Consider the following 25,119-nt stretch of genomic DNA (forward strand, 5'->3'; position numbering starts at 1 on the left):
TTGTGTTGATAAAGGTGGAAGCTGAGTGATGGTACTGGCAGGTTCATTCTCTCTATTTTGCAAGTTTGAAATTTTTCCTAGTAAAACATGCAGAAGTAACAACTGCAGCAGCACCCCTGAAACTTTCCATGAAGTTTGAGCCCTTAAAAAAGTAAACACATGGAATCTGGGGGTCTCACTGAACTCCTTCTCCATGCGTACTCCAGAAGTTGTATCTTGACGCATGGTTCAAGCACTATTCTGTGATCTGCCTCAAAGGCTCCAGCTCAGAAATTTCCCCCCAGGAGTAGTTGCGGTCCTCGCCGGTGGCTCCTCCCCTAGTCAGGAGGTTGGGGCTTCCTGGGCAGCTGTCCTCACTCACACTTGGAATCCTTGCAGGGCAGTTTTGAATAGGGAGGAACAGTGCAAGGTACTGAGCTACTGACCCATGGGAACCCTCCCCAGTGTATTCACAGCACCGATGCTGGATTCCCTATGCTTTGTTGATCCTGTTCAGAGTCAATTTACTAAAATAATTACATCAATAGTGGTTTCATCAAAACCCAGTAAAAAACTGAAGAATATCTTATAACAATATAAAATATATAAGAAATGTATGTAATACATATACTAAAGGCAGATAGTGTGCGCAGTGGTTACAAACAGAGTGTGGAATAAGACAGATGTCTTGCTGTCACCAGCTGTGTGGCCTTAAATGGGTATGTAACTTCTCTGAGCATGGATGATAACAACTACCTTTTCCAGCTTTGTAAGAAATAAAGGAGATCCTGTGTGTCACAATACTGTGCACAGTTTCCTCCAACAAAAATGAGAAGAATGACATAGAGCTAATTGGTAGTGATTATCATCTTTAAGGTCCCTACTGTGACATATAGGGAATTATAATTTTTTTATTTTTTTATTTTTTGACAGACAGAGTGGACAGTGAGAGAGAGACAGAGAGAAAGGTCTTCCTTTGCCGTTGGTTCACCCTCCAATGGCTGCTGCGGCTGGCGCACCGCGCTGATCCGAAGGCAGAAGCCAGGTGCTTCTCCTGGTCTCCCATGGGGTGCAGGGCCCAAGCACTTGGGCCATCCTCCACTGCACTCCCGGGCCACAGCAGAGAGCTGGCCTGGAAGAGGGGCAACCGGGACAGAATCTGGCGCCCCGACCGGGACTAGAACCCGGTGTGCCGGCGCCTCAAGGTGGAGGATTAGCCTAGTGAGCCACGGCGCCGGCCTACATATACGGAATTAGCACATGATGAGAAAACAGCCAGAGCTGTTTTCAGGGTGACCTGAGGCCCAAAGACTGCCAGGGCTGCAGGGCTGAGCTGTTTGCAAAGGCTGGGGGAGGGGCTGTGATGCTTATGTCTCTGCAGGAGAGTGCTCAGCTAGGTCCCAGAGCAGGGATCCCAGGAGATGCTTCTGACCCTCAACTTCCTGCCTCTCCACACTGTCACGTCCCCAAGGACGGAAGGCACAAACAGGTTGGAATACACCTGGCCCTGAGTGTTCAGTGTGGCCGGGACCCAGAACACGGCCAGGCTATCGCCAGCCCTACAGGCCTCCGATCCTCGATCCTCGGGTTTTAAACTGAGTTTGAAAGCGAGGGAGCCTAGCCGGCGCCGCGGCTCAATAGGCTAATCCTCCGCCTAGCGGCGCCGGCACACCGGGTTCTAGTCCCGGTCGGGGCGCCGGATTCTGTCCCGGTTGCCCCTCTTCCAGGCCAGCCCTCTGCTGTGGCCAGGGAGTGCAGTGGAGGATGGCCCAGGTGCTTGGGCCCTGCACCCCATGGGAGACCAGGAAAAGCACCTGGCTCCTGGCTCCTGCCATCGGATCAGCGCGGTGCGCCGGCCGCAGCGCGCCGGCCGCGGCGGCCATTGGAGGGTGAACCAACGGCAAAAGGAAGACCTTTCTCTCTGTCTCTCTCTCTCACTGTCCACTCTGCCTGTCAAAAAAAAAAAAAAAAAAAAAAGAAAGCGAGGGAGCCTGCCATTCTGGTGGTGTGAGGGCCTCCGCAGTGCCAGGTCACAGTGGGTGCCTCCAGCAGGATGGAGCTGCCGGCAGCCCCCACCTCACTGAGCCATTGTGTTTCCTGCCTTTCCGCCATGTTCAGCCCCTGGGTCAGTGGGAAGGTGTGATCACCAGGTGGCCGCTCCACATGTGGCCTGGGGGCACGAGCAACTGAAGACACTTTCTAAAGATTTCTTGACCAGTGTGCTGCCTGCTTTCCTGTCCAGTTTTTTTTCTCTTTCCTTTTTTATTTATTTAAAAGGCAGAGACAGAGACACAATCAGAGCTCTCACCTGCTGGTTCAGTCCCCCAAGGCCCTCAAGATTAGGAAGTCCAGAGCTGGGAACTCCATCCAGGTCTCCCCCATGGGTGGTGGGGATCCAACTATTTGGACCATCACCTGCTGCCTCCTATGTGCACATTAGCAGGAAGCTGGAGTGGGAAACAGAGCCAGGACTAGAGCCAGGCACTCCGATTTGGGACTCTGGTGTCCTGAGCTTTAACCACTGCACCAAATACCCACCTCCTAATTCTTACAAACCAGATAAAGGGGTTCAATTTTTTTTCTTTCATTGACCAGTTTTACATTGGTCTTGTTTTAAATTGCCACTAGAACCCTTATTACTGGGGATAATTCTTACAAATAATATAATTCTTATAAAATGTGGTATGTGTGGTAGATTTGAATAAACTTGGTGATATTTATACATAAGTTTATCATGGTGAAATCAGGTATCCCAAAGCTAGCAATAAGCAAATGTGTGTTGCAATGACATGAGGTTACATGTCTCTTCCAAGGCCCTCATGGGAACAGCATAATGGATCATGCCTCTTTAGAGGTGTGTGTCTGTTTGGCTACCAGAAGGAAGAAAGATTAAGGATGCCTATAAACTCTTTCTGGGAACATGAGGATCATTCCAGAAGACAGGCAAAGCTAAGGAGACAAGATAAAAACCGAGGGTCTCAGCCACTTTCCTTCGGGTGGAGAGTGGCCCTGTGTTGTCAACTGTTGACAATTTGGATTTTTCTAAAGATTTGTTTATTTATTCATTCATTTATTTGAAAGGCAGAGAGAAGGGGAGAGAGATCTTCCTTCCATTGGTTCACTCCCCAAATCCCCACAACAGGTGGGGACCTGAGCCAGACCAAAGCTAGGGACTAGGAACTTGATCCAGGTCTCCCACAGGGGTGGCAGGGACACAAGTCCCTGAACGATCTCTGCTGCTTCCCAGGCACGTTAGCAGGGAGTAGGATTGAAGCGAGGTAACTGGACTCAACTTGGCACTCCAGTATGGGATGCAGGCATTCCTTTTTTTTTTTTTTTTTTTTTTTTTTTTTGACAGACAGAGAGACAGAGAGAAAGGCCTCCCCTCCGTTGGTTCACCCCCCCAAATGGCTGCCACGGCCAGAGCTACGCCGATCCAAAGCCAGGAGCCAGGAGCTTCCTCCTGGTCTCCCACGCGGGTGCAGGCGCCCAAGCACTTGGGCCATCCTACACTGCCTTCCTGGGCCACAGCAGAGAGCTGGACTGGGAGAGGAGCAACCGGGACTAGAACCTGGCGCCCATATGGGAAGCTGGTGCCGGCCCCCTGATGCAGGCATTCCAAGTGGTAGCCTAACCCACTGTGCCACAACACCTGCCCCGACAATTTGGATTTGATGATGATGATGATGATAGATACCGAGATATACACCATAACTTAAAAGATTGTTCCTGCGACTACTAGACGCTAATAAAACTCAAGCTCAGGCACCTCATTTAACTCCTTTCCCAAGGTTGTATGTGGCTAGTTTTGTATTCATTTTGTTTTCAGGCAGGTCCCCCAGAGTGTAGGATCATCAAGCCTCACAAGACATGGAATCATGAATCTCTCAGAAAAAGTGCCAGCCCCCTCCATCCCAGCCTTTTATAACTCCCAAGATCCTGTGCTGATTCTTAGGAAATGTGGCAGTTCTGGTGAACATGAAGGCAGGAGTGGCTGCACACTGACCGTGTAGCCTCAGAACCCTGCCTGCAGACCTCGCAGGGGCAAACTGTGGATTCAGGAGGTGTGCAGGTTCCAACAGGTGTCTTGTGAACCTTTTCATAGCTTCTTCTGTGTTCATAACTAACAGTCTTTGCTTCCTCAGCATTGTGAATTCACTTTGGATAAATTTGTGAACATGAATCCTTAGGCCCACCTTTTACTTGAGATGAGGCAAGTGGGTGCCCTGTTTGCCATAATGGCTGAAACCAAGCACAGGGATCTCATGAACCAAAAATAAGGGTTCGCACAGTCACTCATAACTTCTTAAAATGCCCTCCAAAAATTATTTTCCCCAAAAGGCATCTGGATCAAATTAAGCCATCTTATTGACTATGTTCATACCTAATCATGGCTCCCATCAAAAACTTAAAAGCAGCTAAGCTGGAATTTGACATTGTAATAGGCATGACTTCTCATTGCCAAGGTGCCAGTTAACAACCATGTACTTAAAACTTTAAAATTGTGCCATTCTTTGTATTTATAGTGAATGGATGGCATTGATTCTTGACTTGTAATGTTCATTTTGGGAGACTTTCTGGAATGATAACAATGTTTTGCAATTTGACTTCCGTGGTGCTGGCCTGGATGGAAGCGTTTTCATCATACTGGAATGCAGATCTGCATAGAAAGCAATCTGTGTCAATGCAGGAAAAAAACCCTTTCTGCAGTGTCTCTTTACTTTGAACTTTTTGATGGATCTTAACACACGTGTGTTCTTATTTGTACCTCTTTCAAACTTTAGGAATTCTTTGATCATGTGAAGAAGCTCTGGGATGATGAAGGAGTGAAGGCATGCTTTGAGAGGTCAAACGAGTACCAGTTGATCGACTGCGCGCAATAGTAAGTTGGCTCTGATGCAAGTTACACGCCGCTCTGATTGCACTCACCGCTGTGCTGCCCAGCCAGTGTTCCTGAGGTTTTTTGAATGCAAGGGACAAATGATTAGCGTTTGGCTATAGAAATCAACCTTTTAGAAGAGACATGCTTAGTAGATGGAAAATGGACTATCCAGTAGGAATCAGCTTTTCAGGGATTGGCCAGAAACGTTTTCATTCATCTTGTCCTGATTGTTGCTTTCAGTCCCTTTGTTGCTTTCCACCCTGTTATAGTCATAGTTGTAAATTCCAATATACTTAAATATGCACTATTGTATTTTAATTTGGGATCAGGGCCCCAAAGTTAAATTGAAAAATAGTGTCAATATTTGCTACCAAAACCAGGCTCTTACTTAAAGTCAGGTGATTGTCCTATACTTGTGAGAAGTAGACCAGAATCTTGAAAGTAGATGGCAATCAATGTAAGTAAATATTTGATTTTTAAAAAGTAATGAAAAGAAATAAGAAAAGGATGCTGATGCCAAGATTGTTGGTCTCTGCAACACTTTCCTGTTTTCTTTTTGCCATTTTTAATCCATTCCCAAAAAATATGAAATGATCAAGAAATGTTGGCTAACAAAAACTATTTATAACTAGTAGTTTTCTGTGACTCTTCGGACAGCACAAAATGAGCCACTTTACATAAGTCTGTAAACTGAAAATTCATGTTAGTGTAGAAGATTCCATCAGCACAAAACCTGGGCATTCGTGATACCAGGAACCAGCCCGGGAGCTGCTCTGTGCATACTGATTTCAGGGCTCAGAGTGGTTGGTGGTCGGCGGAGCCCTTCCTGGCTCCCTGAGGAGTTACTCAGTGAAGGGTGCGGCGCGCCCTGTGCCGGGCTGCAGGGCCAGGGGGAGGTGCTGAGCAAGCTTGGATCAGACGTGGGAGAAGCCGGCGGTGGCCAGACCCTCGGAGAGCAGAGGGCCGTGTGGGTGTTCTTCCAAAGCAGTGAGCAACCGTCTCCATGAGCAAGGCGGTCAGAGAACAGAGTGGAGGAGGCACAGACGCCGTGGAGCGCCCCGCCTCGAGGAGGGGGGGCGTGCAGGGGGGCCCTGAAAGTCAAGGGCAGAAGCAGGGGGTGGGGAGAACAAAGGGGTGGAGGAAGGGGCCCTGGACGGCCCGGTGGATCCCGGGGCCGCGTACTGCGTACTGCGAGGGGCGATGGCACGTGTGGGAGACGGACTTGCAGAAGCCAAGTGTGAGCTGCCGAGGGTGCGTGCAGGGGAGACGGCGAGCAAGCGCCCGGAGCTCCGAGGAGAAGCTGCCATCTCCCGCGGTTTTCTTCCGCTGTAACAGAATGGCCGAACCTGGGTAGTTACGCGGATTATTTCAGCCCACAATTCTGGAGGCTGAAAGCCCGGGATGAGACTGAGGCGTCTGGTTGGTGAGGGCTTGGGGAGGGGCCCCGGGCTCCTGCCTGTGGATTAAAAAAACGGGCCCAACTGCTGCTAGAGCTGAGGCATCCCCAGGGGGCACACGTCCAGCCCTGCAAGAGGATTCCACCCTTGACCCCAGCACCTCCCGCCAGGCGCCGCCCCCCAACCCGCAGCACTGGGGACCAAAGCCCCAGCCAGAGTGCCGGTGGCGGTGGGGACAAGCCGAGTTCCCGCTGCGGCAGCGCTGGCGGTGACCATCCACGGAGGTGCGCAGAGCCTCCCGAGTCCCGGAGCAGGGCAGCTGCGAGGCTGACGGAGGGAGCCCCGGCGCAGGAGGGGCCGGCTGCCGAGGCTGGCGCCAGGCCGGGTGTCTCCGATCCTGGGTGGGCAGAGACCGAGCGCTCCGGCCAGGGCAGAGGCCCTGGAGTTGGGAGAGGACTGCTGGTGGTAATGAGAAAGTGTTTGATCCCCGTTATCCAGCCTCCCAGCATCTGGTGAGCGTAGCATGGCAGGCTGGAGCTAAGAAGGTGGTTTCCTTCAAGTAGAGAGCAGAACAGTGGTCCCCAGAGCCTAGGACAGCGCAATGCGTGACCACAGTTTACAAGAATGTATTATAGAATTCATAGCGAACCGGAAGAGAGGAGCTCAGACATCCCCAGCGCAGAGAAGTGAAAGCTGTCTGAGGAGATGGCAATGCTGGCCACCCTGATTGGTTCATCACACAGCGCACGCGTGTACAGAAGCATCACGCTCTGCCCCATAATATGTTCAATCATAACATGTTAATTAACACTTTTTTTAAAAATCCACATGTTGTAGGCCGGCGCCGCGGCTCACTAGGCTAATCCTCCGCCTTGCGGCGCCGGCACACCGGGTTCTAGTCCCGGTTGGGGCGCCGGATTCTGTCCCGGTTGCCCCTCTTCCAGGCCAGCCCTCTGCTGTGGCAGTGGAGGATGGCCCAGGTGCTTGGGCCCTGCACCCCATGGGAGACCAGGAAAAGCACCTGGCTCCTGGCTCCTGCCATCGGATCAGCGCGGTGCGCCGGCCGCAGCGCGCCGGCCGCGGCGGCCATTGGAGGGTGAACCAACGGCAAAGGAAGACCTTTCTCTCTGTCTCTCTCTCTCACTGTCCACTCTGCCTGTCAAAAAAAAAAAAAAAAATCCACATGTTGTGCAGACATCAACAATAGAGTACAAACCTGCTCCCCAAACACTCTTACATGACCACCAAAGTTTTAGGAGCCCTCCACTGTGGATGCTAAAGAACCTGCTTACGATGAAATGTTTTAATTAGCTAGAAAAGTGTTTTACATTTCTCATTTCCTGCCCCTAAGAGTTGCCTCAAGTCAAGTTTCCAGGTTACTCTCGTGGCATTGAGTACAGACATTTGGTCTTGACCCCTGAGAGCCAGACAGACTCGTGTTTGGAAGAGGGATCGAGGGGCATTTCTGGGGAGCCCACCATCGCAGGAGGCGTCGCCCATGCTGAAGGGCCTGCTGCCCCCTCTCACTCTCCCCCACTCCTTCCCTAACACTGCAGGTCACCATCGTTTAAAAGTCACGGCAGAACTGTACTGTTTCAGAGGTGGGCAGGACACAGTGGAATGGCTAGCAGTTGGGACTTCTAGCATAGCTCGTAATTGTATTACAAATTATACATATGTCATTTGAAGGTGATGTGGAATGTGTGACTGAGCATCCATTTTCAGTATTTCTTGATCAAAAACTGGCTTTGGGGGATACACAGTGCTGATCACTGTCTTATTAGGAATTTCTCTCAAGAAAAAGGAAACAGGCCGGTGCCGTGGCTCAGTAGGCTAATCCTCCGCCTAGCGGCACCGGCACACCGGATTCTAGTCCCCGTCGAGGTGCCGGATTCTGTCCCAGTTGCCCCTCTTCCAAGCCAGCTCTCTGCTGTGGCCCGGGAGTGCAGTGGAGGATGGCCCAAGTGCTTGGGCCCTGCACCCCATGGGAGACCAGGAGAAGCACCTGACTCCTGCCTTCAGATCAGTGCGGTGCGCCAGCCGTGGCAGCCATTGGAGGGTGAACCAACGGCAAAAAGGAAGACCTTTCTCCCTGTCTCTCTCTCTCTCACTGTCCACTCTGCCTGGAAAGAAAGAGAGAGAGAGAGAGAGAGAGAGAGAGAGAGAGAGAAAGAAAGAAAGAAAGAAAGAAAGAAAGAAAGAAAGAAAGAAAGAAAGAAAGAAAAAGAGAGAAAGAGGAAACAGACAACTCATTTTTGCATCACCCTGGTGGTAGAATAGATGGGTTAATTTAAAAATAGAATTTTTGAAAATAAAGACATAAGATCTAAATGGTGGCACAGTGGGTTAACCTGCTGCTTGCGGGCTGGCACTGTGGCACAGTGGGCTAAAGCCCTGGCCTACAGTGCCGGCATCCCAAATGGGCACCGGTTCAAGTCCCGGCTGCTCCACTTCCGATACAGCTCTCTGCTATGGCCTGGGAAAACAGTAGATGATGGCCCAAGTCCTTGGGCCCCTGCACCCACATGGGAGACCTGGAAGAAGCTCCTGGCTCCTGGCTTCGGATCAGCTCAGCTCTGACCATTGCAGTCATTTGGGGAGTCAATCAGTGGATGGAAGACCTCTCTCACTCTCTCTCTGGTTCTACCTCTCTCTTTAACTCTATCCTTCGAATAAATAAAATAAATCCTTAAAAAAAAAAAAAACCTGCTCCTGCGACACTAACATCCTATATCAGAGTGCTGGTTTGAGTCCTGTTGCACTTCTAATCCAGCTCCCTGCTAATGCACCTTAGAAGACAGTGGATAATGGCCCAGGTGCTTGGCCCTTGCCAACCAAATGGGAGACCCAGATGGAGTTCCAGGCTCCTGGATTTGACCTGGCCCAGCTCTAGCTGTTGTGGTCATTTAGGGGATGAACCAGCAGATAGAAGATATCGCTCCCCACCCCACCCCAATGCTGTGCCTTTCAAATAAATAAATAAATCATTTAAAAACAAACAAACAAACAAACAAACAAAAAAACATGATGTGAGCCTGACAACAGGTAGTGGAGATTCAGATCCTGTCACAACACCAACCAGCAGTGGGAGTGTGGGCAGATTACTTAAGTGTAAAAAATACTGGCATCTATTCTCATGTGGTTGTGGTAGCATTAAATAGATACCCAGAGCCCTCACAATAGTGCCTGGCACAGATAAGCTCTACATAAGTGTTACCTCTTGCTACTGCGTGACAAATGCGGACACTGAGGCCCAGAGAGGTAAACTGAGGCACCCTTAATCACAGCTTCCCAGTAAAAGGCGAGACCACAGCTGAAATCTGCTGTTGTTTTCAGTTCCATCCTTCCAAATTTCAGAGAGTCCTGCATACAAGCCACCTGTGAGTGAGGCTCTGGGGCCTCAGGCCAGGGCTTCCCACCTGGCTTGTTAAGAATAAAAGACCTTCCTCTGAGGGCTCCTGCTCCAGCTTCTTCCCCTGGACCAGGCAGCACTACTAGGAGGAAGCAGATGATGGCTCAAGTACTTGGGTCCCTGTTACCCACGTTGGAGACACAGGTTGGGTTCTGGGCTCCTGGCTTCAGCCTGGCTCAGCCCCAGCTGTTGTTGTCATTTGGGGAGTCAACCAGCAGATTGAAGATCTCTGTATATTTCTCTGTTTCTCTGCATTTCAAGTAAAAGTGAAAATAAGTAATTTTTTGTAAAGATTTATTTGCTTGAAAGGTATAGTTAACAGAGAGAGCGTGAGAGAGAGAGAGATCTTTGTTCTGCTGGTTCATTCCCCCAAATAGCTACAATGGCCAGAGCTGGGCTGACCTGAAGCCAGGAGCTAGGAGCCTCCTCCAGGTCTCCCACGTGGGTGCAGGGGCCCAGGTATATGGGCCATCTTCCACTGCTTTCCCAGACCATTGCAGAAAGCTGTATTGGGAGAGGAGCAGCCAGGACACAAACTGGCACCCATATGAGATGTGGGTGTTGCAGGTGGTAGTTTTACGTGCTATACCACAGCACTGGCCCCCAAAATTTTTTTTCTAAAAAGAATCTAGGGAGGATCTGGCAGTTCTTTGAAAGGTTCAGCATTAAGTGCTTAGCAGCTCTGCTCCTGGGTGTCCACCAACAGCATTAAAAACATAATAGACTCCTGTTCAAGTGCATATGTACATTGCCACAGAGCAAAGTAAACTGAAATTGGCTGCTATATTTTATATAATCATTTCTGCAAAGCCCATTTTTTTTGGATACTAATATTTGACATGGTTAATTCTTATTAATTTGTTGGGATTGTTTATTGTTAATAATGCAAATAGATAATTTTTAATTATCCACAAGTAATATTTCACTATTAATGGTTTGAAATGGGTGACAAGCAAACCAATTTGAAATAAAATATGAACATGTGCCATTGTATTATAACACTATACACTTTCTTGACAGTTAAATTTTTAAAAGTTTTTTTTGTAGCATGTATTGTATATGTTTATAGTATATGTAGTAAATAAAAATATGAAATAAAAAAAAAACACATAACATCTGTTACCAGAGATAGCTGGCACCTCAGTCCTTGTGTACCCATAAAAAAGAATTTCAGACATGAGACAGAGTAGAGGAAAGCAAGCCAGCAGAGTTTGATGGGGCAGGGCATCCGACAGGGGAGCGCAGCTTGTGAGACGGAACGGAGAGCGACCAGCCCACGTTCAGAAGCTGGAGTTTAGATGGATACGGGGTCCACTTCTTCCTGCTGTTTCTCCTTCCCTCTCCCTCGTCTGGGATATTGCTGGACATCCCAGTGAAACTCCTCCCAAGATATTAATATGCAGTTCAGTCAGACCGAGCAGCCCCAGAATAGCCCCCTGGCACAAGACCAGGAAGTTCCTCTGGGATGTCTTCTGAGGACAGGCTGGGACCACCTATGAAGTTATCAGGATGTGGGCGAGATTTGGATGTGCAGATGCTGGGCTGCTTCCCAGGCATCCTCCGAGGGCTGCTGCATTCCCACAGGAGCGTATTGTCTTTTCCCTTTGGTCTCTTTCACGCACATAGGCTCGTGTCTACCTTCCCCACTAACACATCCATGTAAGAACTTGTAGATGTGTGTTCACTGTAATGTCATTCACAACAGCCACAAGGTGGAGACAATCCACATGTCCCTAAGATGGTACCTGGATAAACCAAATGTGATTTGTCCACTCCGTGGAGGCGTATTTAGCAATAAACAGAAATGAATACTAACACATGGGCGAAATGGAAGCTTGAAAATATTATGCTACGCAAAAGACACCAGTCACAAAGATAAATGATTCTGTTTATGTGAAAGATAAATGATCCCATTTATATGGAATGACCAGAATAAGTAAATCCAGAGAGAAGTAGGTTAGTGTTTGCAAAGGCTGAGGAAAGGAGAAATTGAGAGTGACTGCAAATTGGTAGAGGGTTCCTCCTTGGGATAATGGGTATACTCTGAAATGGAAGAGTGATGATGACTACATAACCTACTGAAGATACTAAAATCACTAAATTGTATACTTCAAAATGTTGAGTTTTGTGTTCTATAAATTATGAGGGTACTTCAAAAAGTTCATAGAAAATATATCATTAAAAAAAGCTATAACAGATTTCAAAAAGTTTTTGCACCAAAATAATTTTATCTTTTATTCTGTTTTTCCACAAACTTTTTGAAGTACCCCATATATGTCATGTGAATTATATCTCATTAACAAAAAGCAAGATGACAGGATGGGAAAGAAAACAAGGCCAGACAAGCAGTGGGAAGAGCGTGGTCAGGGTTGGCCCTGGACGCAGTGTTGGCGAGGACTCAGGTGAAAGCAGAAACGTCACCCTATGCTCACTGAGCAGGGCTCTCCTTTTGGAGGACAGACTAAGGTCCACACATGTGCTTGCAACCAGCCCACAACCACTCCTGTGCTACACTCGCCAGGCCTGCAATGGTGTCTGTGCACAGGGGCCTCCAAACTATAAAGCACAGATCATCTAAAAATGCTGAAGGCTATGGAGACCTCTGTTGTGCTGTTTGGCAGGCAAGGAGTGGAAACTGGCTACAGCTCCCTCCAGAAAGAGGGAATTTGGGCAAGCATTTGGCCTGGCAGTGAAGACTCCAGGTAGGGCGCCCATGCCAGGGCAGACACTGGGAGGTAGCAGTGAGGGATCAAGTCTTTGGGTTCACCCCCGCTTCCGTGGGAGACCTGGAGTGAGCTCCCCACTCCTAGCTCCCTGCTTCCGTCCTGGCCAGAGTCCATTACAGACGTTTGGGAAGTGAACCAGTAGATGGGGGGGCTCGCTCGCTCCCTCTCCCACTTCCTCCCTCCACAATAAAAAGACAAATAAACACTCATGGGGGGATTTATTCTGAGTGTGTGTGGAAGACCATCTGGAGTCAGAGGCCCTTTGGAGAAGGCGCCTCTGCTCTTGCCTCTAGGAACTTGGGCTCCATATGTCTCTGCCTGCTTCCTGCCTGCCCTGTCCACTCTGTAACCTGCAGGCCAGATGCCGGGTGGAGAGGGGGACATGGGTTTTCCATGCCTGGACCACCCCGCTTCAGATGTAGCCTTATCCCCTCACACCAGCACCCTGGCCAGTCACTGGAGCCCTCTCACCCAGTCAGTGATCTCCTGTGTCCCTGAGCACAGGTGCTGATAAGCAGGGCCCTCCAGATTGCTGTGTTGAGCCCAAGTGCTGCTACCATGATGGCTGAGCCTTAAACACGGCGCTTTCGGTAAAAACAAGCACCTTTGAAGCACCAAACAAGCCCCACAGATTACCAAAGATGATATTTGAAACAGAGTTTCCCAGTTCCTACTGTGAAAATTAAAAATAATCTCTCCCAGGAGAAGCACCTGGCTCCTGGCCTTGGATCAGCACAGTGCGCCGGCCGCAGCGGCCACTGGGGGGTGAACCAACGGAAAAAAGAAGACCTTTCTGTCTCTCTCTCTCTCACTATCCACTCTGCCTGTCAAAAAAAATAATCTCTCCTAAATTATCCCCCAAAATGCATTTCCTCTGAGTCCTGATAATAAGTGATTATGTAACCATGGAAACAGCTATTTTGGGAGGAAGAAAATTGGATCTTCAGAATAGCTTTAGAAAAATCAGGCTTTGCTTAATGGACCTTCCGCTCTCCCGCTCAGGGTGTGGGTTCCTACGCTTTGTACCCATCCCTCTGGAGTACGTCCATGGGAATCACCGATTTTCAGAGACTCCCAAAGACAGAGAATCCCCCAGAGAAAAGAAAGAGCAGTGACAAAGGCAAGTGATGTTCTGCCACAGTCCCCAGTCTGCCCTTTGGTCGCCTCCTAGCAATCGTCACAACCACGTTCACTCCCCTTCTGTACCACCGACATGGGGCCTGTGGCTGTCCAGTCCTGGAATATGAGGCTTTAAGTACATCTGGAAAGTGTTGGAACAATGAAATTTCAACTTCAAAGTTCATTTTTTCAATGTCTTTTTAAAAAAGGTTTATTTTTTTTTAAACTTTTATTTAATGAATATAAATTTCCAAAGTACAGCTTATGGATTACAATGGCTTGCCCCCCATAACGTCCCTCCCACCCACAACCCTCCCCTTTCCCACTCCCTTTCCCCTTCCATTCACATCAAGATTCATTTTCGATTCTCTTTATATACAGAAGATCAGTTTAGCATCATTAAGTAAAGATTTCAACAGTTTGCTCCCACACAGAAACATAAAGTGAAAAATACTATTTGAGTACTAGTTATAGCATTAAATCTCAATGTACAGCCCACTAAGGACAAAGATCCTACATGAGGAGTAAGTGCACAGTGACTCCTGTTGTTGACTTAACAAATTGACACTCTTGTTTATGGCATCAGTAATCACCCTAGGCTCTTGTCATGAGTTTCCAAGGCTATGGAAGCCCCCTGAGTTCACTGACTCTGATAATATTTAGACAAGGCCATGGTCAAAGTGGAAGTTCTCTCCTCCCTTCAGAGAAAGGTACCTCCTTCTTTGATGACCCGTTCTTTCCACTGGGATCTCACTCGTGGAGATCTTTCATTTTTTTTTTCCCCAGAGTGTCTTGGCTTTCCATGCCTGAAATACTCTCATGGGCTTTTCAGCTGGATCCGCATGCCTTAAGGGCTGATTCTGAGGCCAGAGTGCTGTTTAGGACATCTGCCATTCTATGGGTCTGCTGTGTATCTCACTTCCCATGTTGGATCATTCTCTCCCTTTTTGATTCTATCAGCTAGTATTTGCAGACACTATTCTTGTTTATGTGATCCCTTTGGTTCTTAGTCCTATCATTATGATCAATTGTGCACAGAAATTGATCACTGGGACTAGTGAGATGGCATTGGTACATGCCACCTTGATGGGATTGAATTGGAATCCCCTGGTATGTTTCTAACTCTACCGTTTGAGGTAAGTCAGCTTGAGCATGTCCCGAATTGCACATCTCTTCTAATGAAGAACTGGATTAAGGATTCCTCTGGGTTGCCTTTAGAAATCTCTCTTTTTTTTAAATAATAGGTAAAATCCAACAATTTTATGTAGTACAAGCAAGTGGTATTTATCCCACGTAAGCAAGGCTGTCAGCATTTTAAAAAATCAATAAATTGGACATACTACACAAACTGCAAAAATGTTAAATGGTTACATCAACTTTTGTAAAAGATATTTGGCATAAAAAAACTGAGCAAACAAGAAACAGAAGAGAAATTCCTCATCTAGATAAAGAATATCTACCAAAACCAACTTTAATAGTGAAATTGGACAGTTTTCCCTTAAGTTGGGGAAAGGGGGAAGTGTCTTTTTCTCACCACTACTTTTCAATATTATGGTGGAATTACTAGACAGTGCAGTAACACAAAGAAAGGATACAAAATGCATACATATTGGGAAGGAAGACATAAAACTGCTAGCAAATGTCATTATTGCATGTATAGAAAATTCAAAAGTACATCATAAGTACCCCTGGAACAATGTTAGTGTAGCAAAGTGGCGAATTACATGTACAATTTAATTGTTGTTCCATGTATGGGTAAGAGCTAGGATTTGAAATTTAAAAACAAAATTAAGCATGATTTAAAATTGCATCAGGTTAAAAAGCAAATCCCAATCGGTGTCTTTTAACTGGACAGTTCAGGCCATTAACGTTCAATGTGACTAATGAAAAGTGGTAACTTTGCCCTGCCATTTGCCAAAGATAAGTTCTAATATATGCTTTGAATTCCCTGTGATCTTTTGCTGTGAGGTTTCCTTCCTTTATCTTCTCTCATACTGATGACCGTGTTTCTGTGTTTCTGTGTGTAACACATCTTTAAGCATCTGTTGCAGGGCTGGACGAGTGGCGACAAATTCTTTCAATTTCTGTTTGTTATGAAACGTCTTTATTTCACCTTCATTCACAAATGATAGCTTTGCAGGATATAATATTCTGGACTGGCAGTTTTTCTCTCTTAGTACCTGGGCTATATCTCGCCATTCCCTTCTAGCTTGTAGAGTTTCTGATGAGAAGTCAGCAGTGAGTCTGATTGGCGATCCTCTGAAAGTAATCTGACGTTTCTCTCTTGCACATTTTAGGATCTTTTCTTTATGTTTCACTGTGGAGAGTTTAATTACAACGTGTCGTGGTGAGGATCTCTTTTGGTCGTGTTTATTAGGGGTTCTGTGAGCTTCCTGTACTAGGATTTCTCTGTCCTTCTCCAAACCTGGGAAATTTTCTGCTAATATCTCACTAAAAAGGCCTTCTAATCCTTTCTCCCTCTCCATGCCTTCAGGAACTCCTAGAACCCGAATGTTGGTTTTTTTAATAGTATCCTGAAGATTCCTGACAATATGTTTTAGATTTCTAATTTCAAAAAAGGTTTATTTATTTATTTGAGAGGCAGAAGCAGAGAGAGAAAGGGCTTCCATCACTCCCTAAATAGCTGCAACGTCTGGAACTGCACCGATCCGAAGCCAGGAGCCAGGAGCTTCTTCCGGGTCTCCCACCTGGGTTCAGGGGCCCAAGCATTCAGGCCATCTGCTACTGCTTTCCCAGGCTATAGCAGAGAGCTGGATCAGAAGTGGAGCAGTTGGGTCTTGAACCAGTGCCCAAATGGGATACTGGTACTGCAGGCAACAGCTTGACCCACTACACCACAGCACCAGCCCCTTAAATGTCATTTTTTAAAATATTATTTATTTATTTATTTGAAAGAGTGACAGAAAAAGAGGGAGAGACAGAAAGAAATCTTCCATCCACTCACTGTTGCACTCCCCAAATGGCCACAATGGCTGGGGCTCGGAACTCCATCCAGGTCTCCCCTTGTGGGTGCAGGGGCCCAAGCACTTGGGCCATCTTCCACTGCTTTTCCAGGTGCATTAACAGGGAGCTGGATGGGAAGCGGAGCAGCCAGGACTTGAACCAGCTCTCTGAAATGGGATCCCGGCATTGTAGCTGGTGATTTAACCTGCTGTGCCACAACGCCAGCCCCTTTAAAAGAAAAAAAACTACTGGCTGGCGCTGCGGCTCACTAGGCTAATCCTCCGCCTTGCGGCACAGGCACACCGGATTCTAGTCCCGGTCGGGGCGCCGGATTCTGTCCCGGTTGCCTCTCTTCCAGGCCAGCTCTCTGCTATGGCCAGGGAGTGCAGTGGAGGATGGTCCAAGTCCTTGGGCCCTGCACCCCATGGGAGACCAGGATAAGTACCTGGCTCCTGCCATCGGATCAGCGCGGTGCACCGGCCGCAGTGCGCCGGCCGTGGCGGCCATTGGAGGGTGAACCAACGGCACCTCTCTCTTTCTCACTGTCCACTCGGCCTGTCAAAAAAATAAATAAATAAATAAATAAATAAATAAAAATAAAGAAAATAAACTATCATTTAAAATGTGCACATTACTCTATGTCAGTCCTGTTGAATTCATTAAATATATAACAACAAAAATTTTGCATCAAAATAAACTTACCTTTTAATTCCATTTTTCATGAACTTTTAAAATTATCCTCATGTATATATAGTAAAGTAAAACAAACAAAAAGAAAACCACCTGGGGCCTTTGTTGTAGTGTAGCAGGTAAAACCGCCCCTGCAACGCCAGCATCCCTTTTGGGTGCTGTTCATGTCTCAGCTGCTCCACTTTCAATCCAGCTCCCTGCTAATGGCCTGGGAAAAGCAACAGAAAATAACTCAAGTGTTTGGGCCCCTGCCACCCATGCGGGATACCCAGATGAAGCTTCTAGCACCTGGCTTTGGCCTGGCCCAGCTCTGGCCATTGTGGCCATCTAGGGAGTGAACCAAAATTCATTCTCTCTCTCTCTGTAACTCTGACTTTCAAGTAAATAAATAAATTTTTAAAAAGAAAGAAAGAGGGAGAGAGAGAGAGAAAGAAAAAAAAGAAAACCACTCGGTTGTGCTGCATCAGATCTGATTTCTTGTTATTTTTTACAAATGAAGCCTCTGCTGTAGAGATGCAGGTGTGGAAGACCCGTAATGAAGAGAGAAAGTGGGGCTGCTCTGGGAAGGGGCAGTGAGGAGTCCAAGCTCCACCCTTCACCCGAGCATGCTCCGTGCTGGCCCCTCTGTTGGCTCCAAGAGGCACCCATGGATTGTGCTTTTAAAAACTTGTACCGATTTTCAAAGTTTGTAGCAGGAGAATCAGATATAATTTACAGCAAGTACCAAAACAAAATGGTGTATTGTCAGAATAAATATATCCAAGCAAGGTGGCATTGTCTTAGAGTTGAGTTTATCTGAGATGTTCATGTTTGTAACATTTCCTGATTGTTAGAAGATCTCCATGGCCATCCTGGTAAAAACAAAGCTGAAATTCAGTGCTTGTGAATGGCAGTGGGCTCTTTCATTAGGCACAACATCCAGGCAATGCCTGCAGGGAAAGAGAGCCTATGGAAAAACCCTGGTGTGTGTACAGCCAGTCGCAAATGCTAGCAAAAATGTGAATATATGCAGAAAAGTGAATATATGCAGAAAAAGTGAATATATGCAGAAACATGAAAAGTGAATATATGCAGAAACATGAAAAGAAGAAGAATTATCAGACATTTTCTTCCAAATTGAATTCTTAAAATCTCTAACAACTCTTCCCATACCTTAACACAAATGTGAAATCTGATCAGTGTTGTCTTTGTAGCACCGGAATGAGTTAATTTCTGTTTACTTGTTTTATTTATTTGAGAGGCAGCATGACAGAGCTAACTGCCCTCTGCTGGTTCATTCCCTAACTGGCGCCGAAAGCCAGGACTGGGCTTGGCCAAAGTGAGGAGCCAGAAGCTCAATCCGGGTGTCCCACATGGGTGACGGAGACCCAGCTACTTGGGCTAGCCACTGCTTCCCCGGGTACTTAATAGCAGGAAGCTAGAACAGGGAATGGAGTTGGGACTCAAACCCAGCACTGGGATATGGGCTGAGCTACATTTTCCCCATGAGGATATGATAATCACCCTTTAAGGAACACTTGGAATGCACAGATGAACACAGCTCAGGAGCATTGAGTGGAACAGGCTGTGCATCCTCCATGCCTCTTAGGGACCTGCTAATCTGGCTGTAGGACTCAACAGGTGCTGTGTCATCTAAAAAGAACGACCACTACCTTCCTTCCAAACAATAGCACATAGGTTAAAAAGACGAAAACATGTGCATAGTATATCAATAGGAGTTTAGATTATGCAAGTATTTGCAGTTGTCAAAACTCAGCAAATGTATAAGATTTGTGTTTCATTGGCCATAAATTTTAGGTCAAAAGAAATGTCTGTGAACAAATATTGGTTTCTAGACAATGATCCATGTGCTAAAGTATTTAGGAGGAATTGCACTGCTACCTTTACTTTCTTTGGAACTCATCAAAAATAAGATGGAGTATGAAGGTATGGAAGGATGAATGATTGACTTTTTTTAATGTAGTAATATGGTGATGGCAGAGTTTGGTAGTGGGTATTCAAGCATTCACTATGAAAACTTTCAATCATTTTATGCCAGACATTTTCCATAATAAAACATGAGAGGAAGAGAGAAGAGTACACCAAGTAGATGTCATCAGAAGTCTGCAGATTAATAAAGTGTTGGTGCCCCAAAATTAGAATAGAGCACATAAGACATTCGAATATAGAAGAGTCTTTATTACAGTTCTTTATTTTATTATAATTCTAAAATGTTTGTTGAATTCTTTTTAACACTTCCAAGGAACCCCAAGAACTCAAATGGAAAACCACTAAGTACTGCTGTTAACAAAGTGGGTTAATATAGTTTCAGAATAATTTAAGAGGTGCACGCTATTTTCTTAGCTTCAGTGCGTAGCTGTAGGGGCTGGCAGGTGGCACAGCAGGTAAAGCAGCTGCCTGCAACATGGTGCAGGTTCATGCCCCAGCTGTGGCATTTCCCGTTCAGCTTCTTGCTAATGGCCTGGGAAAGGCAGCTGTGGATGGCTCATATGCTTGGGCCTCTGCCACACACAGGGGGAGGCCTGAAAGTAGCTCCTGGCTCCTGGCTTTGCCCTGGCCAGGCCATCTGGGGAGTGAACAAGCAGATGGAAGATCTCTGTCTCTCCCTCTCTCTCTGTAACTCTGACTTTCAAATAAATAAATAATTTTTTTAAAAAGTGTAGCTGCAGGGTAGCTTGTATTTACTGAAACTTAGCATGTGCGGCGCTATTCTATGCACAGTGTGTGAGTCAGTGTATCAGTCCTCATACTAACCCAATACATTTATTATTTCCACTTTTTCAGAGGAGGAAATAAAGCCACCAAAGATTCCTCACAATTACTAAACTTACCCACATGTTCACATTTTAGCCCTAAAGATCGTGAGAGGCTGTTTCGACACACGTCCTGTGAGCCTCAGACAATGCCAGGCACTGCCAGATGCTGAATTACAGAGTTGAATGAGACAAGGCCCTGTGTGTCTGAAGCACATTGTCACAGGGTGCCCATTTGCTCAGATTCAGATGTCACTCTCATCAAGCCATTTCCATCCCATTCATGTCTCAAACATAGTAATCATAGCAAAGCCGGGATAGTTGTTTCTCTATAGAGGTTTTCATGGTTCAAAAAAGTGAAAAGACCATTTACAGAAAGGAGAAAATGTTTGTAAATCATAGGAATTTTAAACCAGAATAAACAAATATATATAAAAATACATATGAAGAATTCTTACAACTCAATAATAAAAAATAACAATTTTTAAAGTCAGTGGAAGATCTGAATAGACTTTTCCCTGTAGAACAAACAAATGACCAATAAGCTCATGAAGACACTTGAGCATCTCTAACCATTGGGAAAATCAAAACAAACCACAGGGTGATACCCACTTGGATGGCTAAAAGCAAAAAGTCAGATAAAAACCAATGAGGCAAGGATGTAAAGAAATAGGCACTCCCATTGCTGATGGGAATTTAAAATGGTACAGCCGCTTTAGAAAGCAGTCTGCTGGGTCCACAGTAGGTTACACAGAGGGTTACCATATGACCCAGCAATTCCACGCCCAGTTATGTTCCCAAGAGAACAGAAAACGTACATCCACAAAAACCTTCCCGGCTGATGCTCACAGCAGCGTGATCTGTTTCAGTCACAAAGTGGAAACAAGCCAGTTCCCATCAAACGATGAGCAGATAAACAACATGTGATACCTCCACACGATGGAATACAATGTAGTGGTAAAAAAGAAGGGAGTAGTGATATGTGCTACAACACAGATCGACCTGGAGATCATGGTGCTCCATCAAAGAAGCCAGACATGAAAGACCACGTGTTCTATGATTCCGTATATGTGAAATGTCCAGACTATTAGGGTTACATAGGACTGAGGGATACAGGTCAGAAAGTAACTCTGTTGGGTACAGAATTCCTCTTTGGAATGATGAAGATTTCTAAATGGCTTCACAGCTCTGAATATACTTAAACTTATAACTGGCTTGTTCTATTTTAACTTGAGCACTTCAGTAAAAATAACAGGAAGCCTGCTGACCATTTGAATCAACCAAATTTCAGGGCCTTTCTATTTAATTCCAAAGGAAAAAACAAAGATTCCATTCAGAAGTGATGAGTAGATTGAGCAACGAACATTAAAAAGCTCTTTATCCTGTAATGTGAATTCTGTTTCATCAATGTGCTGAGTATAACAATAGGTACACAACTGAGAGCATTCACTGTAAGATCCTTAAATTTTCAAATTTTATATGTACTTACTTTGTCTTTTTTATCAGTTTAAGAGAGAGAAAAAAATGAAGACAACTGGAAAAGCCAAAAAGTGCTGATTCAAAAATATAGATCCCATATTGAAAAATATGCCTTCCAATTTTTTTTAATTATCTTCATGAAAGTTGGTAGATGATTTCCAGAAGGTTACTTCCACAGATGTTCTTCTCCATTCAAGGCCCGACACAGCACCATCCAGTCAATAGGAGGTATCGTTTGTATGAGGGTACTCAAAAAATAATCACAAAAAACAGAACTTCAAACATAAGCTTATTTTGGTGCAAAAAATTTTGAAATCCATGCATAGTTTTCTTTATAATATGCATTTCCCTGTGAATTTTGGAAGACCCTTTGTAGCGATATGTCATTACTTTTTATGACCAAATAACCTGAATAACTAAATCTAATCAGGTTTTGCAAACTCTGTCAGGAATGGATTAGTGAGCCACTGTTACTGCTCACATGGAATCATTGTTTGCCACTGTGCCTAGAACAATGCCCAGTACATAGTAGGTGTTCTATCAATATTTGTTAGATAAATAGGTTTTTACAACTTTTATGTTGCTTTCTCTGTCACTCAGAGGCTGTCATTTCTCAGGTATACGGACTAGTTTTTCTCCTAAGCTCAGCACAATATTGTTCATTACAGCAATATTCACAGTAGCCAAAAAGTGGAAACCCAGATGCCTGTGAGCTAACGAGTGGATGAGCCAAGCATCCACAGGGGCACTGTTAGCCACAAAAGCAACCAGGGCTGACACACGCCAGAGCCTGGCCTTCCGCCGGAGCAGAGGGGGCTGGGAGCTGGCAAAGGACATCACAGATTGACTCCCTCCTCCCAGTAACCATGAGACTGCGGGCACAGCGTCAAGAAATGTAACTAAGGCTTTTAAAGCTGGGTTTTTCAGGGTATAAAGAAGCTGCCTTTTGGCAATTTAATATCAAAGAAAACATCCATAAATGGAAGAAATGAAAACATCCTTAGGATAGTGCACATCCCGGCAGTTAGAGTAAAATTTCTTTACTACCCCAGTCTCTGTTGATCTCATAATAACAATGGCTGGTGTCCACAAAAAGCTACCTTTGAAAATGTAAGCTTTCTCCTATTAGCATATTAACTTAAGGAAAACCAGACAGAAAGGGAATTTCTGTTCGCTTACTAACAGCTTGATTCCCATGACAACAGTTAAGTGCCTGGGATGCCCGTGTTTCCCATTCTGTTTGATCTTATTAAAAATGTTGGTGTTGTGTTTTATTCTGTGAAAAAGGAATAAAAGAGTCTTCATCCACTGCTTGAGGCAGGAGGTAATTCCCAGGAAGCTGCTTGACTGTGGCTTTCTGCTGAGATACAGGCAGTGACTAAATATATCTACTTCTGTGATAGGCAAGACTTAGATCATTTTGCCAAAAAAGGAAATTTTTCATTAGCTTCATTTGAATACGTTTAGTGACACCTCAGATCTCTTGTAAAATAAGGCTCAGCAGGAGGTGAACCTGGATTGCAAGGTCAGTTTCTCATTCCAGCTCTTCCTTAGAATCATGATGTGAGCTAAACAGATCCATGTATGATCAGCCCTTGGTATCCACAGTGATCTGAAAATCCACAGATACTCATGTCCCTTACAGAAAGTGACATGGTATTTGCATATAAACCTGCAGTACCATACGCTTCACATCGTCTCCAGATTACTTACCATAATACACTGCATATGCTATGTGAATAGTTGCTGTACGGTGCTGTTGATGGAATTGTGCCCGAGCGAGTGCTGACACAGGAGCGCCACACGCTGATAAACTTTGGAGTCCTTTATTGCCAGCGGTCGAGAGCAGGCTTATGCCCTAAAGAACTCTCATCCCCGAAGTTCAAAGGAACAGGATTTCTAAAGGCAAAAACCACAAGGAGGGGAGGGAGAATACATGGTTGCCAGGGTCGGGAGAACACATGGTTACTAGGGTTAAGCTGACCTAAAGCATATGTGAAACTATCAATTACAATCTTGACAATACCAATTACAATCTTGACATTAGTCTAGGTGCCAACCTAAATCATATGTGACAAATTACAGTCCTAACATTAATCCAGGTGCAGCCTATCTGTTCTAAGCTTGAGCAGTCAAGCTAGGGGATTTCTGTGTTTTGCCAAGCGGGAAGTAGTGTGCTGTTACTGTCTGAGTTTTAGACCATAGTTAGTTTCAGACCAGAGTCTCACAGCGGGGGTGCTTTTGCAAGACGGAGTCTCTGGTGTTCTAAAAGGAAACCCTGCTGTCAAGGTGTCACTTCAGAATGATGACGCGAATACGCACATTTTATCCCCAGCTGTTTTCCAACTGCAGTTGGTTGAGTCCACAGATACTGGAACCTGTGGCTACAGGGGGCCTCTGTGTCCAGTCTCCCCAGACCGCTCTCAGAAAGTTCTCTTCGCCTGGGAGTCCCCTGACCTTTCTCCACACAGTGTTGCAAACCCTCTCCCTGGAGAGCATCTACGGGGGGCTGTGGGGTTGATGGGATGCCACAGTGGAGAAGCAGAGACCCCAGGGGCTCCCAGTGAACAGCATCGGAGCTGAATACACCAGCGGTCTCGTTCCCTTGTTCCAGTGCATGTAAGTGACACTGAGGGATTTGCAGGGTTTTGCACAGCAGTATAATTGAAATTCAGTTGGGTTCAATTCTTTTAACTCCAAACTCAGGCTTAAAAAATCAGTCTCTCTGGACGGTGCCGCGGCTCACTAAGCTAATCCTCCGCCTGTGGCGCCAGCACCCCGGGGTTCTAGTCCCGGTTGGGGCACCGGTTCTGTCCCGGTTGCTCCTCTTCCAGTCCAGCTCTTTGCTGTGGCCAGGGAGTGCAGTGGAGGATGGCCCATGCACCCACATGGGAGACCAGGAGGAAGCACTTGGCTCCTGGCTTTGGATTGGCGCAGCACACCGACTGTAGCGGCCATTTGGGAGGTGAACCAACAGAAAAGGAAGACCTTTCTCTCTGTCTCTCTCTCTCACTGTCTAACTCTGCCTGTCAAAAAAAAAAAAAAGTCTCAAAAATATGCTAAGATTTACTATTAAGTGCTGTTTTGCAGATGTTATTCCTAAGATTTATTATATTTGAGACATGATTAATCATGATTACTTAAAGACAGTCTAATGGTTCCTAAAAGGAGAAATATGTGCTACATTCCTTGCTGATTAGATTTATCAAGAAAGCTCAGTGAGAAGAAGCCCTGGGGGGAAAAAATCTTCTGCTGTATGGAATTTAATAATTGCATCAAGTTTACCAATTACTTACCTATCCCCCACTGTTCACTCTCTGGCCTTGCCCTGTCCTGTTCATTCTCTCGCCTTGAATTTGGTAACTATCTGTGGAATGCAGTTATGAACTGGAAGATTCTAGCCCAACACCATCAAATAGCAGAAGATAATATCTCATGACTCAGTTTGAATAATTTTAAGGTTAGCACTTTTAAATATACATATATAGAGAGAGAGACCTCCTTTAGATGATGAGTGTTCACTGTTTCCAAGGAAACTAATGCTGTAAGGGTACGTCACAGAAGTACAGAAGTCATAAGAAACACTCTGCTTGGTTATAGGATCCTGTATATTCTAAATAGAAGTGCTAAAGATAAACGTTTTCTAGTAGTACTAGTACTCACTGAGTTAGGTTACCAGTGATTTCTAACATCATCCTACCTTGTAACTAAGCAAATG

At 45.7% G+C, this 25,119-nt stretch overlaps 1 protein-coding gene across 6 annotated transcripts in view; it reads left to right on the plus strand.

The window, feature by feature from the left end:
* The window catches only part of GNAL (G protein subunit alpha L), a 191,814-nt gene that overhangs the window by 131,594 nt on the left and 35,101 nt on the right, over positions 1-25,119 (plus strand). For all 6 annotated transcript variants that reach the window (XM_008261023.4, XM_070050496.1, XM_070050497.1 and 3 more), the window contains one exon: positions 4,764-4,861. In XM_008261023.4, the coding sequence (XP_008259245.2) occupies positions 4,764-4,861 (98 nt within the window). The remainder of the gene's footprint in view (positions 1-4,763; positions 4,862-25,119) is intronic.

Source organism: Oryctolagus cuniculus, chromosome 10 (genome assembly GCF_964237555.1).
Source record: "Oryctolagus cuniculus chromosome 10, mOryCun1.1, whole genome shotgun sequence".
Classification (NCBI taxonomy): Eukaryota; Metazoa; Chordata; class Mammalia; order Lagomorpha; family Leporidae; genus Oryctolagus; species Oryctolagus cuniculus.